Raw genomic sequence first — 26,440 nt, forward strand, 5'->3', positions numbered from 1 at the left:
ACACACACACACACACACACACACACACACACACACACACACACACACACACACACACACACAAACACACACGAGGAGGAGGAGGAGGAGGAGGAGGAGGAGGAGGAGGAGGAGGAGGAGGAGGATGCTCACGGTGCGTCCCTACCTGTCCGTGTTCCAGGTGCTTCATGAAGTCGTTGTCCATCAGAGCTCTCTGGATCAGCTCGCTGGACCTGCAGGAGCACAGACCGGTCACAGAGGTGTGTGTGTGTGTGTGTGTGTGTGTGTGTGTGTGTGTGTGTGTGTGTGTGTGTGCGTGTGTGTGTGTGTTGTACCCACTCTTTGCTCTTGCAGTAGCTGGTGAGCGTGACGTCGGTGAGCTGGGAGGGGTCCAGCGCCGTGGGCTCTGCAGAGATGGCCTGTCTCTTTGTGCGCTGAGGTTCATCAGGAGCCGCTGGAGGCTGAACAGCTGCTCCTTAAACACACACACACACACACACACACACACACACACAGACACACACACACACACTGTTCAGCACACACCGGGGTCTACAGGGCTGACAGGTACACAACATTTAAGAATAGCTCCTTTAGATTGATTCAGCCTGCAGCAGGAAACAGGCTGTGATGGCTGCAGGTCCTCAGGACGATGGACCGGCTCAAAGTGTGTCCTCTAAAAGTTCTTGTTCTCACCGACAGACTCAGATTCTTGCTCTTGTGAAACAAACTGAACTCAGCGACTTATAAAGATCATAACTTTGAGAAACCTCCTGCTGTCACAGACTTACACTCATGGGAAGGCGTGGCTCCCTCTCTCCAATATGGCCGCCGCTCCTACAAGCAGCAGCAGCAGCCATACTGCATCACTTCCTTGATGTCTCAGTGTGATTGTGTTTTATGAAACTCTGTCACTTTGATGATCTTTAAGATCGTTACGTAACAAACTATGATGATAAAACAGACCGACCCAGGCCGAGGTCGACCAGCTGATCCTCTTCCTCTGAGCCCCTCATGTACAAAGACTTGTATGGAGTTCCTACTGAAACATGGCGTGCGCTCAGATCCAGAAAACGGCGTACGCACAAAAAATATATCCAGATGTTTGAATCTGTGCGTGAGGATCAACAGCTGTAGAAACGTGCGTACGACAGCCATGAAGTTGGCGTGAGGCACAGCACATTTCCACGGTCATTTTTCACTTTTGATACATCTGAACTCTGCCATGAAAAAGAACGTACGCCACGGTTTTGTGCGTATGCTCCCTTTAAACACGAGGCCCCAGGTCTCTGACGGCTCAGTGGAGTCTGCTGGACTCACAAAGAAGGATGTAATGGATGTTTTTGTCAAGGTTTGGTCTGTAACTTATCCAAAACTTACATGAAACGATGGGAAACGTGTCTCTAGTTTCTGTTTTTGTTCATTTATTTCAAACTTATGTCAAGTTTCTTGAGTGGATATTAAAGGTGACATATCATGCAAAATTGACTTTTTAATGGTTCTTTACCTGAAATATGTTTCCCTGGCATGTCTACAAACCCCCCGAGAATGAAAAAAATCCATTCTGCCCCTGTTCTGATTTCTCCACCTTTCTGTAAATGTGTGCTGAAACCAGCCGTTTCAGTTTTCAGTGTTTTTCATACGTCACAACGCCATCCGGTCTGTAACAGGAAGTCAGAGCTCGGAGCTTGTTCAGCCCATAGACTGTATAAAATACAACTCAACCCCTCCTCCGTTTTTCATTCCCTGCACACATGTGTGCTAACAAGGAGCTTAGGAGGGAGGCATGCTAGTTGTAGGCTGTCTTAATAAACACAAAGGTCGCTTTGACTCCCCACGTCTGCAGATTTGAAGATCTAGTGGGGGATTTTTATTTATCATGGATAAGTGCTAGCGCTAGTTAGCATAGCCACATAGCTACATGTTGGTAGCTGTGTACCAAGACACACGTCGACATGCTGACAAATAAAACAACAAGAAACACTAAATCTATGACCAATGGTTCAGAAAGGTCCTGCTGCAGGCGCCTCTCCGTCAGGATCAGATTCTGGATCAGATTCAGAGGGTTGAAGTAACGCGATCTCTGAGCAGCCGTGTATATTCAGCCAACATGTAAACATTAGATCAACGTGCTGGAGAGCCGAGGCACATCCACTTCCTGAGGGGGCGTGGTCAGAGGGAAAACAGAGTGTTCTGATGAGGAATGAAGAAGAGGGTTTTTCAGGCAGACCAGAATCTGATTTCAAAGTGTTTTTATGAGCATAAACTTTAAAGACATGTTTTGGGGACCTCTTAGACCAATATATATTGATGAAAAATGCGTGATATGTCCCCTTTAATAAGAGGAGGCTGTTTTTCACCAGCAGGGGGCAGCAGAGACATCACGTCTGTGTACGGATACTCTCGTTATGAGTCAGGAATCACTGACGCTATTAAGAACTCTGAAAAAAGGACGAAAAGACACTCAATGAAACGAGGAAACTTAACTGGAGTGAAATGTTTCGTGCACACAGGAAAGGATTAAAGATCAACATCCAGATCCTCCAGGACCGGTTCACAGTGTCCTTGTGGCTCAGATCTTAAAACACATAAATACCTCCCAGTTTGACTCTGCAGAACCAACAAACACCTCGAGAGTGCAGTGCCATCATAAATATATAATCATAATCTCCTGGTGGATATTTTTAGGTGCTACTTTTTTTTTGAGACTTTGGGGGAGGAGGCCGGTAAATAAATGATTCAGTGTTTCAGGAAGTTTTATCTCTGAAAGGAGGGAGGGAGGGAGGGAGGGAGGGAGGATCTAGGGTCTGACTCTTGTTTTAGAGTTCATCTGGGACTCTGGGAGTTCATCTGATCTGATTCTGATTTCACTCAGATCCTTTCTTTACAGAGAAGTAGTGAAACTAAAAGCTTTACTTTAATAACAATAGGTGCTTGACTTGTGACTTGTAGCATGTATATATGATGGATGTGTTGTAGATGTTAAATGTTGTATGGTAAGTTATAAATGAATTGCCCTTCTTAGGATCAATAAAGTTGTCTGAATCTGAATCTGAATCTGAATAATCAAGTGTTGGGATAAACTCCCCCTTCACTCTGAGGTGTGTTCGCTGCACGGTCACACCTGTACTGGGCGAGGTCTCCCCTGTGTTGGCGGTCTGCGTGGGGGCGCTGCGGTGCCGGTCCAGCTCCACCTGCAGCTGCCGGATCAGATCGTCTTTGGTGTCGAGCTCCAGCTCCAGCTCGTCGATCAGAGAGTCTCTCTGCCGCAGCTCCTCGATCTTCAGCTGCAGAGCCAGCTGCAGGTCCCGCAGCGTGCCCTTAGACACTGACACAGACACATGATTAGATATCATCATTTCATCTGTTCACTGTCATTCAACTTTAATGTACTCTGCACTGCTCTGTGTTCACATGGCAGGATTAAAGATGAGCAAATTTGCTGATTTAGATGATTTAATTATTTTAAATTGGTTGTAAATTAAACAATAAACCCACAGTACAGTAATCCTAAGAGTGTGCTGTATATTATCCATAGCACACTATAAATCTGTGTTTTCAGTTCTTCTATATTTTATATTTAAAGTGTATTTTACCACAAACAAAGAATAACTATTAAACTCTGATATATTTGTATTCTTTTTTGTATTTTTGTGCATTTTTCTGGAATAATAAATACATTTTTACACCTCTTCATAGTTTAAGCTTCTCAGTGTTTTAAAAATAAATTAAAATAAACATTAAAAATCTGCATCCAGCTGCATCCTCACAGTGGTGAACACCTTAATGCATCAATAACTACAGACCTGCAGTATTTCCCTTCCCATTTCCATTCTGTGATACTTGAGAATATTTTAAAAGCAATTTGCATTAAATAAAATATAAAGCAACGTGTAATAAAGTCATATAATATTCAGTTTCAGCAGCTCAGCATTGTGCAGAGTTGTTAAAATGAGCTCCACCTTAAAAAGCTGCAACATTAAAGCATTAATAAATATAATATTCTCTGATAAGAAGAGTTTTCATATTTATTCAAATGCTACTCTTTTTGTTAACATCATACTTTTGCAGATGAGATGAAATGCACACACAGTTAATAATCCTGCTGTAGTTTTCAGAAGCCTTGAAACATGAATTCATCCTGTACTCACTTTCTCAGAGTGGAGTCCGGATCGTTAAACAGCGCAGTGGTCTGAAGAGTCCAGCCGGAGGAGGAGAGCTGCTCCTCGGTCAGACTGTCCCTGGAGCTCCCGGTGGTTAAATTAATAAATACAAACACAAACAATAATAAATATTCAGATATGAACACATGTAGGAGATATCATGGGTTTAAATCACATGCAGCAGCGATGGACAGACTCAGACTGAGCTTCAGTTTCACTCTCTGAGGATGAACGGTTCGCAGATGCGCACAGCTGAGTTTGACAGCACCCCTACAAAATAAAAGCCCATCATGTATTTAGAGCCTAGAATAAACTCTAGTTAGTAAATAATCTGTTACATGTACATGTTAATTAAATGCTAAGAATTCTAAGATGAAATCTCCTTGAGTGGGAGAAATATTCTGCTTTTATTTTGAAATGTGCTGCAAAAAAAATGCAAAATAGCTGTGGTAGGTTACTAATTATTACTCTCTAATATTATTATATTTATTCTCAATCAATCAATCAATCAAACTTTATTTATAGAGCACCTTTCATACAAATCAAGTGCAACCCAAAGTGCTTTACAGCGATTGAAAAACAAGAAAGAAGCAGAAATAAAACAATGGCAAGACATATTAGGAGAAAATATAAACAATAATAATAATAATATATATATATATATTACTAAAAAGAATAAAAATAATTATAATACAAATTAATATTAAAATAACATAGAATAAAATAGAGACTAATGCACACCAACAATAAAATATGTGTAGTTAAAATAAGTTAAAGCATCAAAATTAAGAACACAAATAGTTAAATCAATATTCTGCATTAACCTGCTGATTATTTTATTCATTAGTTTGTTTATTGTTGCTTCTTAAGAGCCAAAAAATAGCAAAAAATGTTTTTTTTAAAGGCTAGAAGCACAAAGTACAACATTCATAATGTTAGATTAAATATATTTATAATTAATATATTTAACTTATTTAAATAATGTCTCTCTTTCTTTCAGCTGTGTCATTTCTGCTGCTGGTCTGCCTCACCGCCAGGTGGCAGCACCGCGCCCTCTCTGTCTCTGAGCTTCTTCTTCTACGTTTCCGTCTTCTTCTTCTACGGAAACTCCTTCCTCCTCAACACAAAAAGCAAGATGGCGGCGATACAAGCAGAAAGGAACCATGAAACGGGCAAACTGGAGTTGTATCCTTTAATGTTGGATCTAAATATGAACTTTTAAATCATATTCGTGTTTTAAAATTAATTTATTAGATTAATTAATTCAAACGGACACGACACGGAGGACTGTTAGCTTCACAGCTAGCATGTTGTGTTTCCTGTTCAGTCTGCTCGGTCTCTCTGAATGACTGATGACAGTTTTAACAGAAATATTTCACTATTAGAGTTTTTTATTCTGTATTTTACTTTTATTCTTTATCATGTCAATAATATTAAGACCCCAGGATGATTAGTTCAGCCTCTCTCCTGACTCAGATCCTTATAAACATCACTTAACTTCTGTTGGAGTAAATATTCCCTCACAGATATCACTAAAAAACAAACCTAAACTCATTTAAACAAACTAAAAACACACTAAAGGACGAACTGAAGCTCTGCTTTACTGTGAGTGCTGTGATTACTGAACCTGAAGTCAGATTTAAGGCATCCTGTGTGATTTATGAGTCTATAAATGCAGATATAGAGGTGTAGCTTTCAGTGTTTGTTTGTTTAGTGTTTGTTTACCTTTAGATGTTTTATTTTAGAGGATTGTGTCTTTGTGTTTGGGTGTTAAAGTCAGATCCTTCAGCTAAGTATTCACCTGACAGATTGGAGAGTTATATGTGTTTCTAAGTCAAAGCTGCAGATTGTTCTTGGCTTTTAAACTTAATATCTGTCTGTGATTATAAAGCAGAGTTCAGTAAGTCATGAAGTTGAGGAAATATAATTGATTGAGGCGTCAGAACATTCAGTTTTACCCAGATAAATGTTTAAATATGAGTGTTGGAGCTATGTGTTTATTTTTTGTATTTAGTTGTTTATTCAGTTTGGAATTAATAAGTAGTATTAGTTGTTGGATTTATCTAAACTTTTCTTTTAATAACTCATTTAAGTTAGATTTTTGGGGGTTTATTTTTTGTCATTTGTTTAGTATATTTAGATTTTTTGTATATTTAGTATTTCTTTTGTTTGTTTTTGTTTGTTTGGTAATCAGGAGCTGTGAGCACCTGAGGTTATTTAGGTAGGTAGGTGTCAGAAGGCCGGCGTACACCTTGGTGGGCCTATGGTTTTTTACCAGCGCAAGAGAGGCAGCAGGAGCCGTGATAGTCTTTGTTCCTTTTGTTTGTTTGCTTGCCATCAGAAATAAACCATTGGAAACCGCTGAGACTCCTGCATGGACATTAGACTTCTTTTGCCTGCGTACATCACATCCCCACGGTGCATCAGTGACCCTTTGATTAAGTTTAGTTTGAGTTTGATACTTTAATTATTCTTTGAGTTTTTTATGACAAATGGTCACTACAATGACTTTACAGAAGACTTAAAGGGGACATATCACGCTTTTTTCATCAATATATATTGGTCTAAGAGGTCCCCAAAACATGTCTTTAAAGTTTATGCTCAAAAAAACACTTTGAAATCAGATTCTGGTCTGCCTGAAAAACCCTCTTCTTCAGCTCTCATCAGAACAGTCTGTTTTCTCTCTGACCACGCCCCCTCAGGAAGTGGATGTGCCTCGGCTGTCCAGCACGTTGATCTAATGTTTACATGTTGGCTGAATATACACGGCTGCTCACAGACCCGCGTTACTTCAACCCTCTGAATCTGATCCAGAATCTGATCCTGACGGAGAGGCGCCTGCAGCAGGACCTTTCTGAACCATTGGTCACAGATTTAGTGTTTCTTGTTGTTTTATTTGTCAGTATGTAGACGTGTGTCTTGGTACACAGCTACAGCTACAGCTACAGCTATGAACATGTAGCTATGTGGCTATGCTAGTTTATCAGCATGTCGACGTGTGTCTTGGTACACGGCTACCAACATGTAGCTATGTGGCTATGCTAACTAGCGCTAGCACTTATCCATGATAAATAAAACTCATCCACTAGATCTTCAAATCTGCAGACGTGGGGAGTCAAAGCGACCTTTGTGTTTATTAAGACAGCCTACAACTAGCATGCCTCCCTCCTAAGCTCCTTGTTAGCACACATGTGTGCAGGGAATGAAAAAACGGAGGAGGGGTTCAGTATTATTTATACAGTCTATGGGCTGAACAGCTCCGAGCTCTGACTTCCTGTTACAGACCGGATATTGTTGTTACGTAACAAAAACACTGAAGTCTGAAACGGCTGGTTTCAGCACACATTTACAGAAAGGTGGAGAAATCAGAACAGGGGCAGAATGGAGTCTTTTCATTCTCGGGGGGGTTGTAGACAGGGACACAGATTTCAGGTAAAGAACCATTAAAAAGTCAATTTTGCATGATATGTCACCTTTAAGTGACAGAAAGTGTGTGTGTGTGTGTGTGTGTTCAGGAAACTAAAACACAATAACATGATGGAGAAAACATCCGACACGTTCCTTCTTTGGTTTGTCTTCTGTAGATGGTTGAAGTCAGGAACGCAGCCGTCATTTCAGGAGTGAGGGAAACACATTGTTGTGGTTCTCTGAGGGATTAATGAAGTGATTCTGATGAGGTGTAACTCTCGTCCAATCATCAGCAGCTCCTCTTGTCCTCCTTGACTTCCCCGTAGCTCCCTGGACGTCCCCTTCCCGTCGTCCCGCGAAGCCAACATCGCTCTGCGTTCTCTGTCTCCGGACCGAGAGCCGAGGAAAGGAGGCATCAGCAAACAGCTGTCTGTGACCGGCAGCACGCTCTCAGTGTGAGGAGACGTCAGATTCAAACTCCTGCAGCTTTAACGTCTGTGAACACTCGCTGATCTTTCTTCTTCTTCTTCTTCTTCTTCTTCTTCTTCTTCTTCTTCTTCTTCTTCTTCTTCTTCTTCTTCTTCTTCTTCTTCTTCTTCTTCTTCTTCTTCTTCTTCTTCTTCTTCTTCTTCTTCTTCTTCTTCTTCTTCTTCTTCTTCTTCTTCTTCTTCTTCTTCTTCTTCTTCTTCTTCTTCTTCAGGCGGTGGAGCGCAGACGAAGCTCGGATCCTCCGGGTGTCGGTGAACTCGTTCCTGGATCACCTCTCGCTCGTCGTGGAGACCATGGAGATGTTCGGTCCTCCTGTCCCTCAGTGACGCCTGATACGTGACGCAGGACTGATTTCATGTTCTCTTCCTCCTCTGGAGCTTCAAGTCCTCGGACAGCGTCTGAAAGACAAACACGCTCAGGGTCGGAGGAGGAAGTCTGAGCAGCTGGCAGCTTTGAAACTGTTCTTTCTGATCACATGAGGGACGTTAGGGAGCTCGGGGTCGGACTGGGTTTATCTTCAAGTGTCCTCCTTGTCTCTGAGAAGAGCTGAAAGAGGAGACTGTTGATTCATCTTCAAGCAGAAACTATAAATACTGTCTCTACAGACTCTCAGGTTCAGGGATTTTGTGTCACCGGTGATGTTGGTGTCCTTGTGGTCTCCTCTGAGGACCAGACTGAGCTCTAACTGTTAGAATTTGAACTGAGGAAGCTGTTATCAATATCTTTTATTGATTTAATCATAATGACGTCATAGTTTTTGACATTTTCCTCCCAAATGTGCTTTTTTAAAAGTCAGATGTTGCACCAAAGCTGTGACAGTTTGTCCAGCAGAGGGCGCTGCATGATAAAGATTCATCCTCCTGTTTGTTTCCCCTCATGTAAACCCAAATAATCATCTTCTTCTTCCTCTTCCTCTGAGGAGAGGAAACACTCCTCACTTCTGTTTTCAGTGTTTACCAATAAACTAAAGATGCTCACCTGTCTGACCTCGTCGTAGACTTTGAGACACCTGAGGGAACCTGACAGACGTAAGGAGAGTGAGCAGAGAGGAGGAAATGAAGCTACCCGGTGACTGACAGAGGGATAATGAAACTTCAGACGACAGGAGGAGAAATAATAATCACCTGGTGCTTTAGAGAGACAGAATAATGTCTTCAGAGAGAGTGTGGATGTGTCCTTTAATAAATCAGGTAAATAAGAGTCTGTGAGAGTGAACTCTTCACACTGTGCAGACCTGCAGGATCAAAGATGTGCTTCTTTGTTCATCATCCACTGAATGTTGTTCCATGAAAAGTTCAGCAAACTTACAATATATCAGACACGAGCCAAACACCAGTTTACTGTGTTTCCACATGAGTGCCTGAGGAGTAATACTCTGATGATGGAGGAACAGTCACAGGAGACTTTGAGCTTCATCCTGAGAGCGCCGGTGCGTTCGAGTTTACCGTCACCGGCTGTTCAAACACGTTAATGGTCTCCCTGAAGTGAAGCAGCTGTAAGTCTCAAAGTTTTCATTGTTGATTATCAAATATTATTCTCAGACTCCAAACAGAGCAGGTCTAGACCGTCCTCTACAAAGACCCAACATCAAGACCGGATCAGATCCAGGACTCAGTCTGATCTCATCTTAATCCACCATGAGCAGAGCACTTTGCAGCATTTAGCAAGTTACAGTGGCAAGGACAAACTTCCTTTAACAGGCAGAAACCTCCAGCAGGACCAGACTCATGTTAGACACACATCTGCTGAGACCGTGTTGGAGAGAGGGATAGAGGGAGATGAAGAGAGAGAGAGAGATGATAGTGGGGAGACGGATAGTAGTAGTTGTAGCAGCTGGAGTCTGGACCACGTCCACAGCAGCAGAGATCCAGAGGAACCTACGAGACAAGGGAGCTCAGGGACTCCAGAAAGGTCTAAGAAAAGAGAGAAGAGAGGGAGACCAGAAGAAAGAAAAAAAGGAGAAGAAATGGGGAAGGAAAGGACGGGATGAGAAAAGGAGACATAAAGAGGAAGAAACATGGAATGAAAGAAAGAAAAATGAGTAAAAGAGAAGGAAAGAAGGAATGAAAGGAAAAATAAATGAATAAAGAAAGAAAGAAAGAAGAACAAAAGACAGAAAGAAGAAAAGAAAGAAAGGATGAATGACAGACCCAGAGAAAGAAAGAAGGAAGGAATGAAAAGGAAAGAAAGAAAGAATACAAAATAAGAAAGAAAGAAAAAGGAATAAAGAGAAGGAAAGAAAGATAGAAGGTAATAAAGAAGCAATAAAAGGAAAGAGGAAAAGAAGGAAAGAAAGAAAGGATGAATAACAGACCCCAAAAAAGGAATCTCCAGCAGAGATCCAGAGAAACCAACGAGACAAGGGAGCTCAGGGACTCCAGAAAGGTCTAAGAAAAGAGAGAAGAGAGGGAGACCAGAAGAAAGAAAAAGAGCAGAAGAAATGGGGAAGGAAAGGATAGAAGGAAAGGAGGGGATGAGAAGAGGAGACATAAAGGATGAAGAAACATGGAAAGAAAGAAAGAAAGAAAAATGAGTAAAAGAGAAGGAAAGAAGGAAGGAATGAAAAGGAAAAATGAATGAAGAAAGAAAGGATGAAAGAAAGAAAGAAAGAAAGAAAGAAAGAAAGAAAGACAGAAAGAAAGAAAGAAAGAAAGAAAGGATGAATAACAGACCCCAAAAAAGGAATCTCCAGCAGAGATCCAGAGGAACCTACGAGACAAGGGAGCTCAGGGACTCCAGGTCGGTCTATGGTTAGTAACTTTAATGGGACAGGAAGAGTTAAAGTGAGAGACAGGCAGAGAGAGGAGAGAGAGGGAAAGACAGGATCCCAGTGTGTCAGTCTAAGCCTATAGCAGCAGAACTAAGACCTGGTCCAAGCCTGATCCAGCTCTAACTATGAGCGTAAACAGAGGTGAGCACTCAAAGGACTCCTTGCATGAGGCCTCATTAAAAGATTGATCCTAGCTTCTTTAAATTTGAGCTTCTGGAGTAAAAATCTTCAAATGACAGATTTCCTGAAGCAGGTTTCTGCTGCTGGACGCCAGCATTCACTCCAGGTCTCTCCGCTGGGATCAAAGCAGCAGTCCTGCATTCATAAACTCTACGTCTGTGTTTTCTTCTGTTGTTCATTTCATCTCTTAAATATCCAAACACAGCCGTCACACAACGACAGCATCAAACCGAGACACACAAGCAGTTTTCTCTTTGTGGTGGTGTTTTTTCTGAGAGATGAAATCACTCTGCTGATTCCTCATTTAAATTTAAATGTAGTTAAACTCTGACACCCTCGTTCCTTTAAACGTTCTCTTTAGAGGTGATTCTTTAACGGTACAGACGAGCCTCAGAACAATCCTCCTTTATGACTGACTCTGAATCAGTTCGTCTTCATTATGTGGAGCTGCATGAAGAAGCAGAGAGGATGTTTTCAGCCTGTGTGAGAACTGTAAAGACTTGTGGATCTTCCTCAGCTGTAGCTCGGGGGGTGAAATGATCCATTGTTGTATTTTCCCTCTAAGTCTTTTAGTGTTCACACTCACTCGTGGGTGAACTGAAGCCATGCGGAGAGCCGTGGGTCGACATGGAGCAGCGTGGAGGTCGATGCCTCATGGAGCGTATTCATCAAAACACAGACGGTCACAAACTCAGGAGTCAGAGCACGATGGAGACGAGAGACTCTGACAGCAGGAGGTAAAGGTACGGGAGCAGCTCGGTGACAGGTGGAGGATCAGGTGAGGACTCTCTGAGCTCAACTCCTGGGGCGTGATGAGTCCAGCAGCAGGTGCAGGGTTGATCGTGTTCGAGACCACCTCTCCTAGGCGACTTCACTTGCTTGAAACACCCTCCTCATGATCCAGGTGTGAAGCATCCTTCCTGCAACGTCCTGAATCAGAGTCCTGCAGTTTTCCTCCTCCTTGGATATGCGTACGTTCTGACCCACAGATAAGTTGATAGCAGAGTGTCTGTGTCGCCCTGCTCGTGTCTTTACTTGGTAGTAAAGGGATGATGTATAGTGAGCAGGTGAGACCAGCCCCTCCTCTTCTAGTCCACGTCTGTGTGGAGCGGTAACACCACGACATATGGAGGAGCAGAGCCGGGCTGCGTGTGTCAGGAGTGAGTAAAACCTTCACAGAGTCTCATGGTGGACTTCAGACACGTCTGAATCAGATCTTCAGCGGAGGCCAAATAAAATATTCACTAACTGCATTTTCTCAGGTTTGTTTTCAAACAAGTGACGCATCATCTCTGACCTTCAAACATCATCCCACTTCCACTAATGACGAGTGAGTGAGAGCTGAAGAGAAGCTGCTGCAGAGAGGTTCATGTGAGGAGAGCGTTTTAAATGCCAGAGCTCGGGGGGGCCCATCGGGGCTGGGTGGGTGGCTGGTGTCCCTGTCACCCTCCGCCCCCCTGCTGCCCCCTCCCCTGTGGGGGCCTGGTCCGCGGCTGCCCTCGGGGCCGGGTTTCCCGGGGTTCCCTCGCGGTCCTCTTGGGGGGGTGGGGTGGTGCGCAGCTGGGGGGGTGTTACTACGGCAGCCATTGGGGTGTCCCTCCATGCCCCCGCGGCCTGGTCCATCAGTCGCAGGGCATGGGTGGGGGGCGTGGCTTGGGGGAGTGGTCGGGCCGTCTGGGGGGGGCAGGTGGGATTGGCCCTGCCGCCTCCGCCCTCCCCCCGCTCCGGCGCGCCGGTTGGTGGGCTCTAGTCCTGGTCCTGCCCGTCTGCCTGGCTGTCTGCTCCTGGTGCCGGGCCCCCTCGGCCCTGGTGGCTCCTTTGGCTCCGTCTTGGGGGGCTGTGGGGGTGGTGTTGTGGGGGTGTCCCTTGGGGGGGCTGCGGGATCTCTCCCCCCTCGCCCCCCTTTCCTCCTACTGGGTGACCTGGGGGTCGCCCTGGGTGCTCCGGCGGTACCTGCTTGCTTCCGGTCTGGGTCCTTGGCTTGTCCCCTGGCCTGGGTCTCCCGCGGCGCGTTGGGTCCTTCGGTCTGACTGCTCTCGCGGCCCGGGTGCTGAGCCGTACCGCTCGGCTGGTCTGACCCAGGTGGTTTCATCTGCACCAGTGGTGGTCTTGTTACACAAATAGAACACAGCACGGCGCCAACCCTCTGTGACCCAAGCTTCAGTAATGATTGTGGACACTAAGGGTTGCTTAATCATTAGGATCACCACACAGATTTTTTTTTTGGCATCATGGTGAGATGGTCCCTCTCCATCTAAGTGTGTTAGGTCTCTCTCTCCTTCTCTCTCCCTGTCCCTTTGTATATCCTTATGTAATCTTTCTTTCACTTTCTCTTATTTTATTTTTTGGCCCACCTAGGTGTGCACGCCCTCTTTTACAGAACATGATATTAGCTGTCAATAAAAGAGAGGCCAGAGTTCTAAGAGGGATGGTGATGGTTGCATGCATACAGTCACAAGCACAGAAGAACAAGGTTTTCTTTCTTTTCTTTTGCTGCAAGAATAAATTGCATGAATATTTGACAGTTTGTGACAAACATGACACAAACCAGAAATATATATGCAGACAAGAGGAAAGAGGTAAGAAAAAAGGAAGAAAAAAATAAAAATTAAAAAAATTAAAAAAATTAAAAAAAATAAATGCCAGAGCTCGGGAGTTCCTCGTCTGCCTCCGTCTCTTTTAGTTAGATAGTAAGTTTGTGTTTTAGATCTGACATCAAAACATCAAAACATCAGAATATGACTCACCAGCCAACCAATCGACTGAGGCCGAGGTAGATCAGCAACTCCTGTCCTCTGTGAGATCAGATTAATGTTGTTGTTTCAGAGTCAGGTGGCCTTAAAGAGAGCGATGTGACAGAGGTCTGCTCCTCTCTCTCTCTCTCTCTCATGTCTTCAGACTCTCAGAGGAACCTCCCCAGCCTGTCAGGGACAAAAACAAAGACCTGTTAGTGGACGTCATTCAAATGTGCATCAGAAACCTCCTCATCTCTCCCCCCTCTCATGAGAGTCATTGTCACATAAAGCTGAAATATGATGAATGGAGCTTTTAAATGATTACACTTCACTTCAGTCTGCAGCGAGCTGTGATTACATTCAGAGTCAATGAGGCTTTTAGGGCTTTAATAACCGTTTCACTGACGCTCTGATCTGATTATTACAAACTGCTCTTTAACCAAATATCACAACGTTTACTTTTCTGCAAAGTCAGAGGAATTGAGCCCAGACAGAGTCATCGGTGTGGACCAGGAGGTCTGGGGTTTATGAGGCGTGCGGTCAGAGGAGGAGGAGGAGGAGGGGCCTCTGTATTTAAACGTCCTGCTGAAGGAATGTTCAAGGTCACCACGTCTCACTGAGAAGGTGAAGATGCAGCAGAGATATCTGTGCTCTTTATAAACCTGTTGACCTTTTTTTAAATCAGTAAATAAATCTGAAGGATGAATAAGTTTCCTCAGGAAGCTGGCTGAAGTGATGGAGGTGAAGAAGACTTGAGGCAAAAACAGAGAGGACCTTCCTCAGGCAGGGCAAAGGACACAAATACCTGAGCTGCTCCAGCTCCAGGGCTGGAGTGCAGGATCGAAGTGGACCTGGGTAGACACTTTCCAGAAGAAATCTGCAGCACCATCCTGCAGCCAGATTTGGTTCTGTTGTCCTTGGTTGGAAGATCTGCCTTCCTCCTGGAGCTCACAGTGCCATGGGAGGAGCGGTTGGAGGCTGCCCACTAGAGGAAGAGGGAAAATGTGGCGACCTGGTTGCAGAGTGACGTTGAAGGATGGAGTGTGAAGCTCTACCTGGTGGTTTTGTTGGAGCTTCAACAACACGGCTACTTGAAGACTCAGGATGTCAGGGAGCAAGGCTGCAGGAAGCAAACAGGGAAGCTGTCCACGTTCACCGCCCTGCCACCAGGACATGTTCTGGGTTACAGAGCGGTGGTCTCCAGCTGATGACCCTGCAAAAAAGACCGACCTGCAACACAAATGCACGTTTGATACGAGGAAACACTCAAACAAAAGGGATGCATTGATAGTTTCATATTTAATAAACTGTTTGAGTCATTTTTAAAGACACAGGCGCTCATTTTTGGGATCTAGCTTCTAAAATCGAGCAGATTTGTTCACTTTTATTTCCCGTAATCAATAAAGTTGCAGCCTGTTTGAATATTTGACTGTCAGTTGGACACCAGGAACAGTTTTCAGACATCACCCTGGGAGAAATGTGCTTCTGTGGCCACTTCAGAAGTCCAGAACATTTTTTAGAATGAAAGATTGACTGAATAAAAAGACGAGAGACAAAGAGCAGCAGAGACGCTCAGACTGGTTTCTTAAAAAGTGAGTTTTAATGTGACTTCCCATAAATACAGTCCGTCTCCTCTGAGGTCTCAGGGTCTCATGGACTCGGGGTCTCATGGACTCAGGGACTCTGTGACCCCCTCTACAACACGCTCATATAAAAGTGTACTGATATTCACGCTGCTACATACTGCAGATAAACTGATTACAAACACAGAGGACTTCATGAAGCCGGAGCAGCAGCAGCATCGAGTCTGTGAGTCTCCGTCTCAGGCCGGGTCCCATCTGTCTCTGCAACAGAAGCATCATCACTTCCAATCGTCCTCCTCGTGTCCTCTCCTCTTCCTCACTCCTCCTCTTCCTCCTCTGTGATGCGTTGCACGCCGGCTCAGAAGTCGTCGTCGTCACAGATGTCCAGGTACACGTCGAAGGCCTCTCGGTTGCAGTTCCCGTCGGGGGTGAAGACGTACTTGTGGAAGGTCCCGTCCACGCATATGGCTGCAGGGAGGAGAGACAAACCAGAGCGTTAAACAACATCTTTATTTGTTTTCAAGCAACGCTGAGTGGAGGGTGTGAAGGCGCCACGTGAGGCACACCGTCTGGAGCCGTGCAGCGGAGGGATTGGCTCGGTGGGATGAGTGAGAGCTGCCATCTGAAGTGTGGCAGAGAGGACGAGACGGAGGAGGAGGAGGAGGAGAGGAGTGAGTGATAACAAAGAGCTCGACCCTGACGTTGAGTCACATTCAGAGGCTGTCGTCCTGCAAAGGTCGCTGGATCGACCTCTGACCTCGCCTTCTTACTACACGTCCTCCTCCTCCCCACCCGCTCTCCCATCAGAGTCTAGTGTTTAAGCTTATAGTTAGAGCTGGATCAGGCTTGGACCAGGTCTTAGTTCTGCTGCTATAGGCTTAGACTGACATACTGGGATCCTGTCTTTCCCTCTCTCTCCTCTCTCTGCCTGTCTCTCACTTTAACTCTTCCTGTCCCATTAAAGTTACTAACCATAGACCGACCTGGAGTCCCTGAGCTCCCTTGTCTCGTAGATTCCTCTGGATCTCTGCTGTAGATTCCTTTTTTTGGGTCTGTTATTCATCCTTTCTTTCTTTCTTTCTTTCTTTCTTTCTTTCTTTCTTTCTTCTTTCATTTCTTTTTCTTTCTTTCTTTCCTTCTTTCCTTCTTTTTTTCTTTCCTTCTTTTTTTCTTACCTTCTTTTTTTCTTTCCTTCTTTTTTTCTTTCTTTCTTTCTTTCTTTCCTTCTTTCTTTCCTTCTTTTTTTCTTTCCTTCTTCCTTTCATTCTTTCATCCTTTCTTTCATTCATCCTTTCTTTCTTTCTTCTTCCTTCTTTCTATTCTTCCTCTTTCATCCTTTCTTTCTATTCTTCCTCTTTCATCCTTTCTTTCTATTCTATTCTTCCTCTTTCATCCTTTCTTTCTTCTTTCTTTCTATTCTTCCTCTTTCATCCTTTCTTTCTTCTTTCTTTCATCCTTTATTTCTTCTTTCTTTCTATTCTTCCTCTTTCATCCTTTCTTTCTTTCTTTCATCCTTTCTTTCTTTCTTTCTTTCATCCTTTCTTTCTTTCTTTCTTTCTTTCTTTCATCCTTTCTTTCTTTCTTTCATTCTTTCTTTCATTCTTTCTTTCTTTCCTCCATTCTTTCTTTCTTCCTTTCATTCCTTCTTTCTTTCTTTCCTCCATTCTTTCTTTCCCTCCTCCTTTCCTTCCTTCTTTCTTCCTTTCATTCCTTCTTTCTTTCTTTCTTTCTTTCTTTCTTACTTACTTCCTTTCATTTCTTTTTCCTTTTTTCTTTCTTTCATTCCTTTTGTTTTTTCTTTCCTTCTTTCTTTCCTTCTTTCCTTCTTTCTTTCTTTCCTTTCCTTCTTTCTTTCTTTCTTTCTTTCTTTCTTCATCCTGTAAAGTCTTTAGGGATGCAATAAATGTTGGTCATTTGAGGAGAGAGAGGAAACATGGGGAGTAGAGAGTGAGGGAAGACTTGCAGCGAAGGATCAAGGATGAGAGTGGAACCACTGACTGCTGCACTGAGGACCACAGCCTCTGACGCTCGCTCAAACTGCACGCTGCAGCCAATCAGAGAAAGAGGCGGGACCTACAGACGTGTTTCGTTGTGGCAGCAAGAAGCAGCTGATTCATCAGGACTAGCATGTATATTTATGAAGTTCTTTCTAAGCTACAGAAGCTAAAACATCATCAGCATACAGATCGATCATTTCTATAAAGTTATCTGAGACTTCTAAAGACTCGTCTTAAAGAACATCCTCGTGGTTGTTCCGCTCTGTGATCTGACGTCCTGTGTCGTGTGTTTCCTCACCGATGACAGAGTTGACGTTCTTGGACGTGTTCTTCCCAAAAGCGCAGATACAGGCGCACTCAGCCGGCACCGTGAAGCTGGCCAGCGACCACTGACTGTCCACGTACTGACCGATCACAGGGCCCACTTTACCCACACGCGCCAGGCTGAGGATGAAAGAGACGTTAGAGGGATCAGAGGGGGTTTGAGAGAGGGAGAGAGAGGGAAGCGAGGAGACGCCGGGTCAGTTCTTACGCAGAGCGGCGGTTCAGCTTGGTGTCTTTGAGCGCAAAGATGTGAACGGTTCCTTTATCGCTGGAGGCGCAGAGGAAGGAGGAGTCGTGGCTGAAGTTGATGCTGCAGAGAGAGAAACAAAGAGTGAGAGAGCAAACACAAATCTTTAAAACCTCCCCTTCATGCAGTCAACTCTCCTCAGGGTGACAGTTTCCTCTTCCATCTTTCCTTTTGTCTTCTATTCACTTTTTAAACTTGTATTGTTCTCATGGAGCTGACCTGAGAGCACCACCCTCCTCTGATTCCCATACTGCACCCCTCCTGTGTTCTGACGCTGCACCGTGAGCTTGGATCTATTTCTGTTGGTGATGTTCTGTTTTGTGCACCTGCTGAAACTCAAACTCATCCTCAAACCAAACAGTGCCGAACGCGTCCGTCTGTTGTTGTTGTTGTCGTCGTGGTGTGGACCTGCTTCGTACCGGAGGACAGTCTGTTAACTCAGCGATCAACACATTTCATCTCCTGCAGCTGCTTCATAATAACGGCCCTCCGATTGTTTGTCAGCGGAAACTTTTAATAGGAATGATTCTCAATCTGTGAGCACAGTTGTGTAATGTGTTCTCAGGCTCTGAGGGAGAATTAAGAGTTTAAAAAACCACAGAAGAAGTCCTCAGTTTGAGCGGGGAGACTACACTTGAACACCTGGGGGTGAATCCTTTGAAACACTCAAAAGAGTCGGATAAAAGATGCTGAGTTGAGTTTGGGAAAAGTTTGAGAAGTGATCTACAGAGACCAAAAACGATCTCGCACCAGGCTCTGAACACGAGCAGTGAGTCTCACGCCAAAAATCTCAAGATCAGAGGCCTCGCCGATATTTTTTGGAGTGCTGAGGACAGATTTCATCCCAAATACTCAGAAGAAGCAAGAAAAAAACATGAAGTGGAAGATTCTTTCAAAGTAAAAGTCTGATCCATTTATTCTGTGGAGAGACTCACCTTGTTTTCACACCGTGCTTTTATTTTGAAGGAATGCCCAGGGCGGTTAATTTATAAAAGAAGTAACTTCTTCAGCGCTTTAGTCGAGCCGACTGTGAACTTTTGTTAATGATCAAATATCATCAGGTTACAGGAAATATTCCTTCTTGTGTGATCTCCCTCTTTCTTTAAATCCATCTCTGTGCTCCCCTCCTCTTAAGATCCTCCCTGATAAGTCACCTGTATAATACCTGAAAGCCTTCCCTAAATGGAGTCCTGGTTCTTTAAGGTGTCTAACTCTACAGATCAGATAACATCCGGTTTGAAGAGAGACCCTTAAAGGTGGAATCAGTAAGGCTGCCAGAAAGCGGGATGATGTGTACCAGTAGAGGGTGGCGGGGTCGGTTCCTCGGCGCAGCTCCACCAGCTTGTCCCTGGTCGTGGTGTCAAACAGGCGGATCAGGGTTCCTTTACGAGAGGCCGACGCCGCCACGCTGCCGGGCTGATTCAGAGCCACACAGGCGATCTCACTCTGGTGAGCGTTGATGGTGAACGGGGCCGAGGACGTACCCGGCTTAGTGTTCGACAAGTCCTGAAGAAAACAAGATGTCTCTGTTGAAGCCTTCAGTTTGAGCGACTGAGGAATGAGCTCTGTTATGTATATATGTGTATGTCTGTATGTATGAGTATATACTGTATGTATATATTTTCCTCTCCTATTAATTTGTATTTATTTTTTGTTTATTTATTATCATCATTTATATTATTGTTATTTTATTTGTACATATATATATATATATATATGTTAATTTAAAGGTTTAATAACATATATATATTTTTTAAGTAAATATGTTTATACATACATTTTTTTAAGTTTATATATACATATTTTAAATTTAAGTATTTATTTCTATTTTTTTATTTAAAGCTCCTGTGAGGAACTTTCTGTTTGTTTTGACTTTGGCGCCCCCCTGTGGACTAAGTGATCTTACTTATTTTGTCCTGTGCATGTGTAAATTATGTTATCTCCTCCTGCTTTCAACTAACAGTCAACTATTTCACTCTTTAAGAATATTTACCGCAGAGAAAGGGTTTTTATTGACGTGCTGTCAATCACCTCATCTGACACCTACCCTCTCACAGCGATTTCAGGCTTTAAAATAACACAGCAGAAATGATCAATACCTTTTCTAACAATCTTGTTTACTTTTCTAGGTCATAAAGAGGCATCACTGCTCATTTCAGTCCATTTCATGACCACTCAAAAACTCCTCAGAGGGCCTTTAAGTTTACATTCATATATTTTTTTAATTTAAGTTTGTATGTGTATATATTTATATAATTTTTTATATTTTTATTAATTTAATTACATTTATACATATGCCAATTCAATTTTCACATGTTTTTTATTTAATATGTTAAATATATTTTTGAATTTAAGTTTATATTTTTAATTTAATTCTATATGTGTATATACATATAAAATATATATTTAGTTTCTATATATTTATTTTATTGAAGTTTCTATATATTTTTTATATTTCAGTATATACAAACATTTATTAATTTAAATTAACATATATATGTTTTTTACATTATTGTACACATTTTTTAAAGCTTAAACATATTTGTATTTATTGTAATTTTGTATCTATATGTTATTTTTAATATCTTAAGTATTATAATATTTTTTATAACTCTAAATCTTGAAGAAGAGTCCTGAGCTCTGTTTGTGTTTCTCTGTCACTTACAACAAGCTGCAGGCTGCCGCATTTATGACCTGGAAACACCAGCAGCTGTTTCTCCAGACTGGGACACAGATCACACAGACCTGCAGGAAACACATCGACCTTCATCAGTTACAAACTGAAGAAATAAAACATACAAAGAAGAAGAAGAACGACGCTCGACCTTTGGGGTTGTCTCTGGTGTCAAACTCAAACAGTTTCACCGGGTTGTCTGGGAAGCTGTACACGTAGATCCTGTTCTTTAAGACGATGATGATCCTGAGAGGAAGAGAAGCAGGAATAATCATCATTATATTTAATAACACCTGTAGTGTCTCAGTGAGCTGCAGAGGGTAGAGATCACTCACTTGTCGTGCCTCATGCGGACAGCCAGAACCGGTTTGGTGAAGGTGAACTCCAGGACCAGTTTGTCTTTGGGGTCTCTGGACTCTCGAGCGTCGTCCCAGATCAGCACTGAAGAGGAAGCAAACATCAGAGATAGACTTAAGACACAAGGTCAACAACAGAAGATGGGAAGCCAAGGTTCATGATGAGCTTTATCTTCTGATGGATGTCTGCAGCTTTAAAACACCTTCACTGGATTTTCTTTTTCCTGCAGGTTAGGGAACTCTGAATTTAACCGCCTCACTGTGATGCTTCTTCATATTAAGGATGCAACAGTACAGTTCGCCCACAGTTCAATACCTACCTCTGCTTTGGCTCTGTGATGTGATGCAGAACGTCTTTCAGATGTTTCTATGTACAGGGTCAAAATCGCTGAGGAAGAACATCCTCAGGTCAAAGTTGCTGAAACTCTAGCCATGTAAAAAGAGAGCCAGCTTCATGACACTGAAACTGTGTAAAATCAACTGATCTGACTCCCTCTTTAAGTTTAACCCTCAACCTTTTATTTCAGAGGGAAACATAACATACACGGTGGTGCAGTGGGTAGCGCTGTTGCCTCACAGCTAGAAGGTTCCTGGTTCAAATCCCCGGCCGGGCGGGTGCCTTTCTGTGTGGTGTTTGCATGTTCTCCCCATGCATGCGTGGGTTCTCTCCGGGTTCTCTGGCTTCCTCCCACAATCCAAAAACATGCTCAGGTTGATTGATCACTCTAAATTGCCCGTAGGTGTGAGTGTGTGCATGAATGGTTGTCTGTCTCTCTGTGTTAGCCCTGTGATAGGTTGGCGACCTGTCCAGGGTGTACCCTGCCTTCTGCCCGAAGCCAGCTGGGATAGGCTCCAGCCCCCCGTGACCCCAAACAGGATAAGCGGTCAAGATGATGGATGGACATAACATATGGAAGCTTGTTATGGCAAAACCAAAGAGAGGAAACACTTCACGAGCCGTGGATTAAACCGTGGATGCCGTGCCGAACGTTATATTGATGATTGAAGAAGAAGAAGAGTTATTTACTGTCGAACTCTGACCCTGTTACGTCCGATCCAACTCACCGGATATCTCAGAGAACTTTGGGTTGACTCCTCCTCCGACTACGGCCAGCAGGTTGGAGCGATGCAGCATGGAGCACAGAGCCACACTGCCCACCTGCTCGTGGTCTGGAATACACACACACACACACACACACACACACACACACACACACACACACACACACACACACACACACACACACACACACACACACACACACATCATAGTTTATATAGAGTGTGGACCTTTATGTGCTTTAAATAAAGTAATAAAGTTGAGTACTAGTATTTGCTATGTGTGTATTTATGTTCATTATTTTCACTTCTTTAATATCAGATATAAAAACAGGACTTAATGAGTATTAATCACAGAAACACAAACCCCCCCCTGACAGCAGACTCACTCACCCAGGTGACCTTTCTCCATCAGGGGCTCCACATTATAGATCCTGACCCCGGTCTCCATAGCACAGCAGAAACAGCCTGAGGTGAACCAAAGAGAACAACATGTCAACAACAACAACAACAACAACAACAACAACAACAACAACAACAACATGTCAACAACAACATGTCAACAACATGCAGCTGTGTTCCTGCAGCTGTTAGCTCACTCTGGTCCTGGTTGAACTGCAGGCTGTTGACTCCTCTCTGCTGAGCCATGGCTGCAGAACTTCTCCCGGTACCGTGAACCTCCTGGTGGACCTCAGCTTCAGCTGGACTTAATGGACAACCTGAGAGACCACCTGAGAGAGGACCTGAGACAGAGAGAGGAGACCTGTTAGAGAGGACCTGAGAGAGGACCTGAGACAGAGAGAGGAAGAACCCTGTTAGAGACGACCTGAGAGAGGACCTGAGAGAGAGGAAGAACCCTGTTAGAGAGGACCTGAGAGACCACCTGAGAGAGGACCTGAGACAGAGAGAGGAAGAACCCTGTTAGAGACGACCTGAGAGAGGACCTGAGAGAGGACCTGAGAGAGAGGAAGAACCCTGTTAGAGACGACCTGAGAGACCACCTGAGAGAGGACCTGAGAGAGAGGAAGAACCCTGTTAGAGAGGACCTGAGAGACCACCTGAGAGAGGACCTGAGACAGAGGAAGAACCCTGTTAGAGAGGACCTGAGAGACCACCTGAGAGAGGACCTGAGAGAGAGGAAGAAACCTGTTAGAGAGGACCTGAGAGACCACCTGAGAGAGGACCTGAGACAGAGGAAGAACCCTGTTAGAGACGACCTGAGAGACGACCTGAGAGAGGACCTGAGAGAGAGAGAGGATCCCTGTTAGAGAGGACCTGAGACAGAGAGAGGATCCCTGTTAGAGAGGACCTGAGACAGAGAGAGGATCCCTGTTAGAGAGGACCTGAGAGAGGACCTGAGACAGAGAGAGGATCCCTGTTAGAGAGGACCTGAGAGAGGACCTGAGACAGAGAGAGGATCCCTGTTAGAGAGGACCTGAGACAGAGAGAGGCTCCCTGTTAGAGAGGACAGTTAGCCTGTAAGCTAGCTCACAGTGAGGGTTATATAAACGCTTTAAACAGTCAGAGTTTGAGTTTTTCTCTCCGACATGTTTGAATAAGTTCAGTCTCACCGTGAACATGAAGACACGAGGAGAAGTCGAGGCTTTAAAGCGTTAAAAACACGACAGACAGCGCGAGACAGGAACACAGAGATGAGGCAAGACGAAGCTTTGTTTTTGTTTTCGACCTGTGACGTCACTGACACGTGTTTCCGGGTTAGTTCCGGGTTCCTGTTTTGAAAAATGTTTTTTTTTTTAATACAAATACGATTTAAAAGAAAGCAGCGAATTAAAGCAGAAACATTAAAGTAAAAAAATAATTAAAAATTATAAAAATATATTTATATATAATGAAGATGTTATAGTGACACAGTTCTTGTTATGTAATTATATACAATGTCAGACATATTGGATCCTTTTGGACATAAATAAATATGGACACTCTGAATTAATTTAACTATTTAAAGGTGTTTTCTACTGAAGCAGATAAGGGTTAATGTTTTATTAGGAATCATTTTTTGGAGACAGGGCGAGCAAAACATATTATTAGGTGTAATTGTTTTTCAATTCTGAGATTAAAGTCAGAATGGATTCAATATTTTGCTAAAGGCATGAAAGGATGAAAGGACAAAGAGATGAAGGGATGGAGGGATAAATGGAGAAAGAGATGAAAGGATGAAGAGATGGAGGGATAAATGGAGAAAGAGATGAAAGGATGAAGAGATGAAGGCATAAAGGCATGAAGGGATGAAGGGACATAGAGATGAAGGGATGGAGGGATAAATGGAGAAAGAGATGAAAGGATGAAGAGATGAAGGGATGGAGGGATAAATGGAGAAAGAGATGAAAGGATGAAGAGATGAAGGGATGGAGGGATAAATGGAGAAAGAGATGAAAGGATGAAGAGATGAAGGCACAAAGGCATGAAGGGATGAAGGGACATAGAGATGAAGGGATGGAGGGATAAATGGAGAAAGAGATGAAAGGATGAAGAGATGAAGGGATGGAGGGATAAATGGAGAAAGAGATGAAAGGATGAAGAGATGAAGGGATGGAGGGATAAATGGAGAAAGAGATGAAAGGATGAAGAGATGAAGGGATGGAGGGATAAATGGAGAAAGAGATGAAAGGATGAAGAGATGAAGGCACAAAGGCATGAAGGGATGAAGGGGAAAGAGATGAAGGGATGATAGGAACAACAAAATTAAGGGATGAAAGGAAAAATTGATAAAGGCATTATGGGATCAAAGGACAAAAGGATGAAGGGATGAAATGATGAACGGATGAAGAGACAAAGGCACTAAAAGACGGATGGAGGGACAAATGGATGAAAGGATAAAGAGACTAAGGGACAAGGGATTTGACTTAAGGATGAAGGGACAAGGGATGAAGGACAAAGAGAAAAAGGATGAAATTAAAAAGGCATCAAAGGACAAAAGGATGAAGGGATGAAGGAGCAAAGACATGAAAGGATACAGAGATGAAGGGACAAAGGAATCAAGGGATGAATGGATGGAGGGACAAAGTTATGCAAGGATAAAGAGATGAAGGAACAAGGGATTGGACTTAAGGATGGTAGGACAAAGGCATGAAGGGATGACAGGAAGAAGGGAAAAAGGATGAGGAGACAATGGACATAGGGATGAAGGGACTATGAGATGACATGACAAAGGATGAAGGGATGACAGGAGGAAGGGAAAAAGGGATGAAGTGATAAAGGGATGGAGGAACAAAGGGACTCTGAATCTGTACTCCCCTCCAGCAGATTTGTAAGCGGTCCTGCAGCTCGGTTTAGTTTCATCTGCAGACTTTAGTTTCATGTCAGACTCTTTTTTCTGTCGACTCTCAATCTGACCTTTGAACTGTTGAGAGCAGAGGTGATGGAGGCAGGCAGAGGGGTGAGGGAGGCAGGCAGAGGGGTGAGGGAGGCAGGCAGAGGGGTGAGGGAGGCAGGCAGAGGGGTGACGGAGGCAGGCAGAGGGGTGACGGAGGCAGGCAGAGGGGTGAGGGAGGCAGGCAGAGGGGTGACGGAGGCAGGCAGAGGGGTGAGGGAGGCAGGCAGAGGGGTGAGGGAGGCAGGCAGAGAGGTGATGGAGGCAGGCAGAGGGGTGAGGGAGGCAGGCAGAGGGGTGAGGGAGGCAGGCAGAGGGGTGACGGAGGCAGGCGGAGCTGAAGAAAAGTTCTTTGTGTAAAATGTTTCAAGGCTGAGTCAGACGCAGGAAAAGGAGAGTTAATTAGGTCTGTTTACACCTGAACACTGTGCGAGGGCAGAGCGTCTCTGAGAGGAGCTCAGGATTTAGAATCATTCAGGACCGGGCTCCAGACGTCTCTCTGTTTCATGTTTGTGCTCCACTTCTCTTAAAAATACTCCTCAGTGAGAATAAACCTGCCCAAACTCCCAAATGAAGAAATTAAAGGGTAAACAAAATGTTTGTTCTTCCTGTTTGTGTTTAATAGAAAGACTCGTTGACAGATTGATGATTAGGGACTGATTTGTGTCTGCATGAGGACAGCGTGATTTTATCTCCATCCAGGGACAATAAGGTTCCTGTCCCAGCGAGAACATCTCCACAGGCAGTTTCTTGTGCTCCAGTAGATCTGCTCTAGCCTCCTGTAATAAAATGCTATCAGGTTATACGAGTCTTTGATACACATCAGGACATTTAGTGTGGCGACGGGTCTTTCCTCTGGTTTATTATCAGCATGGAGGCACTCAAAGAAGCCTTTTATAAACACTTGAGCCTGAGCTGTGATCATAAAACTATATTTAACCTGAGGGACAAATTCAATCACTGAAACAAAACGCTCTTAACTTTATAAAAATAACCCGTGTGAACTTCTGCTAATAAACTTACAATTTGCACGGGACACTGAAGTCGAGTCCTTATTATTCTCTCTTTAGAATTTCACCAGTTTGTGCCGCTGAGTGTGAAGCTTCCACTGTGACTTCCACTACAGAGACATGTCTGTGTTTAAT

General features: G+C 43.8%; 3 protein-coding genes across 4 annotated transcripts in view; 1 reads left to right on the top strand and 2 right to left on the bottom strand.

Annotated features, from left to right (window-relative positions):
• The window catches only part of LOC117808782 (cGMP-dependent protein kinase 1-like), a 35,858-nt gene extending 20,856 nt beyond the window's left edge, over positions 1-15,002 (bottom strand). The window contains exons 1-6 of one of the 2 annotated variants that reach the window (XM_034678442.1): positions 14,530-15,002; positions 13,737-13,910; positions 4,131-4,220; positions 3,104-3,307; positions 319-454; positions 146-212 (exon numbers count right to left, since the gene is read on the bottom strand). In XM_034678442.1, the coding sequence (XP_034534333.1) occupies positions 146-212; positions 319-454; positions 3,104-3,307; position 4,131 (408 nt within the window). In that variant the 5' untranslated portion in view covers positions 4,132-4,220; positions 13,737-13,910; positions 14,530-15,002. Of the gene's footprint in view, positions 1-145; positions 213-318; positions 455-3,103; positions 3,308-4,130; positions 4,407-13,736; positions 13,911-14,529 lie in introns of those variants that run through there. The other variant, XM_034678441.1, reaches the window with a different exon arrangement.
• Positions 5,171-9,025, top strand: LOC117808784 (EKC/KEOPS complex subunit Lage3). The gene is made up of 3 exons (XM_034678444.1): positions 5,171-5,327; positions 7,877-8,005; positions 8,251-9,025. Exons 1-3 carry the CDS (start codon positions 5,278-5,280, stop codon positions 8,363-8,365), a joined length of 294 nt encoding a protein of 97 aa, XP_034534335.1. The 5' UTR covers positions 5,171-5,277; the 3' UTR covers positions 8,366-9,025.
• Positions 15,003-15,301: 299 nt separating the features above from the next.
• On the bottom strand, positions 15,302-23,664 carry wdr45 (WD repeat domain 45). Its single transcript, XM_034678443.1, has 11 exons — positions 23,536-23,664; positions 22,564-22,707; positions 22,358-22,432; positions 21,971-22,075; positions 20,885-20,990; positions 20,701-20,795; positions 20,541-20,620; positions 19,173-19,381; positions 17,837-17,938; positions 17,603-17,748; positions 15,302-15,775 (listed from the first exon to the last, which is right to left on the bottom strand). The coding sequence occupies exons 2-11, from the start codon at positions 22,610-22,612 to the stop codon at positions 15,666-15,668; spliced, it is 1,077 nt and encodes a 358-aa protein (XP_034534334.1). The 5' UTR covers positions 22,613-22,707; positions 23,536-23,664; the 3' UTR covers positions 15,302-15,665.
• Positions 23,665-26,440: the final 2,776 nt, after the last annotated feature.

This window comes from Notolabrus celidotus, unplaced genomic scaffold, assembly GCF_009762535.1.
Source record: "Notolabrus celidotus isolate fNotCel1 unplaced genomic scaffold, fNotCel1.pri scaffold_150_arrow_ctg1, whole genome shotgun sequence".
Taxonomy (NCBI): Eukaryota; Metazoa; Chordata; class Actinopteri; order Labriformes; family Labridae; genus Notolabrus; species Notolabrus celidotus.

Coding starts and splice junctions, on each gene's coding strand:
- LOC117808784 (XM_034678444.1), top strand. CDS start 5,278: ATGGCGGCGATACAAGCAGAAAGGAACCATGAAACGGGCAAACTGGAG. Junction 5,328..7,876: donor GAAACGGGCAAACTGGAGTT/GTATCCTTTAAT, acceptor ACTTCCCCGTAG/CTCCCTGGACGTCCCCTTCC. Junction 8,006..8,250: donor ACCGGCAGCACGCTCTCAGT/GTGAGGAGACGT, acceptor CTTCTTCTTCAG/GCGGTGGAGCGCAGACGAAG.
- wdr45 (XM_034678443.1), bottom strand. CDS start 22,612: ATGGCTCAGCAGAGAGGAGTCAACAGCCTGCAGTTCAACCAGGACCAG. Junction 22,433..22,563: donor GCAGTTCAACCAGGACCAGA/GTGAGCTAACAG, acceptor GGTTCACCTCAG/GCTGTTTCTGCTGTGCTATG. Junction 19,382..20,540: donor GCGGCAGCCTGCAGCTTGTT/GTAAGTGACAGA, acceptor TGTTTTCTTCAG/GACTTGTCGAACACTAAGCC.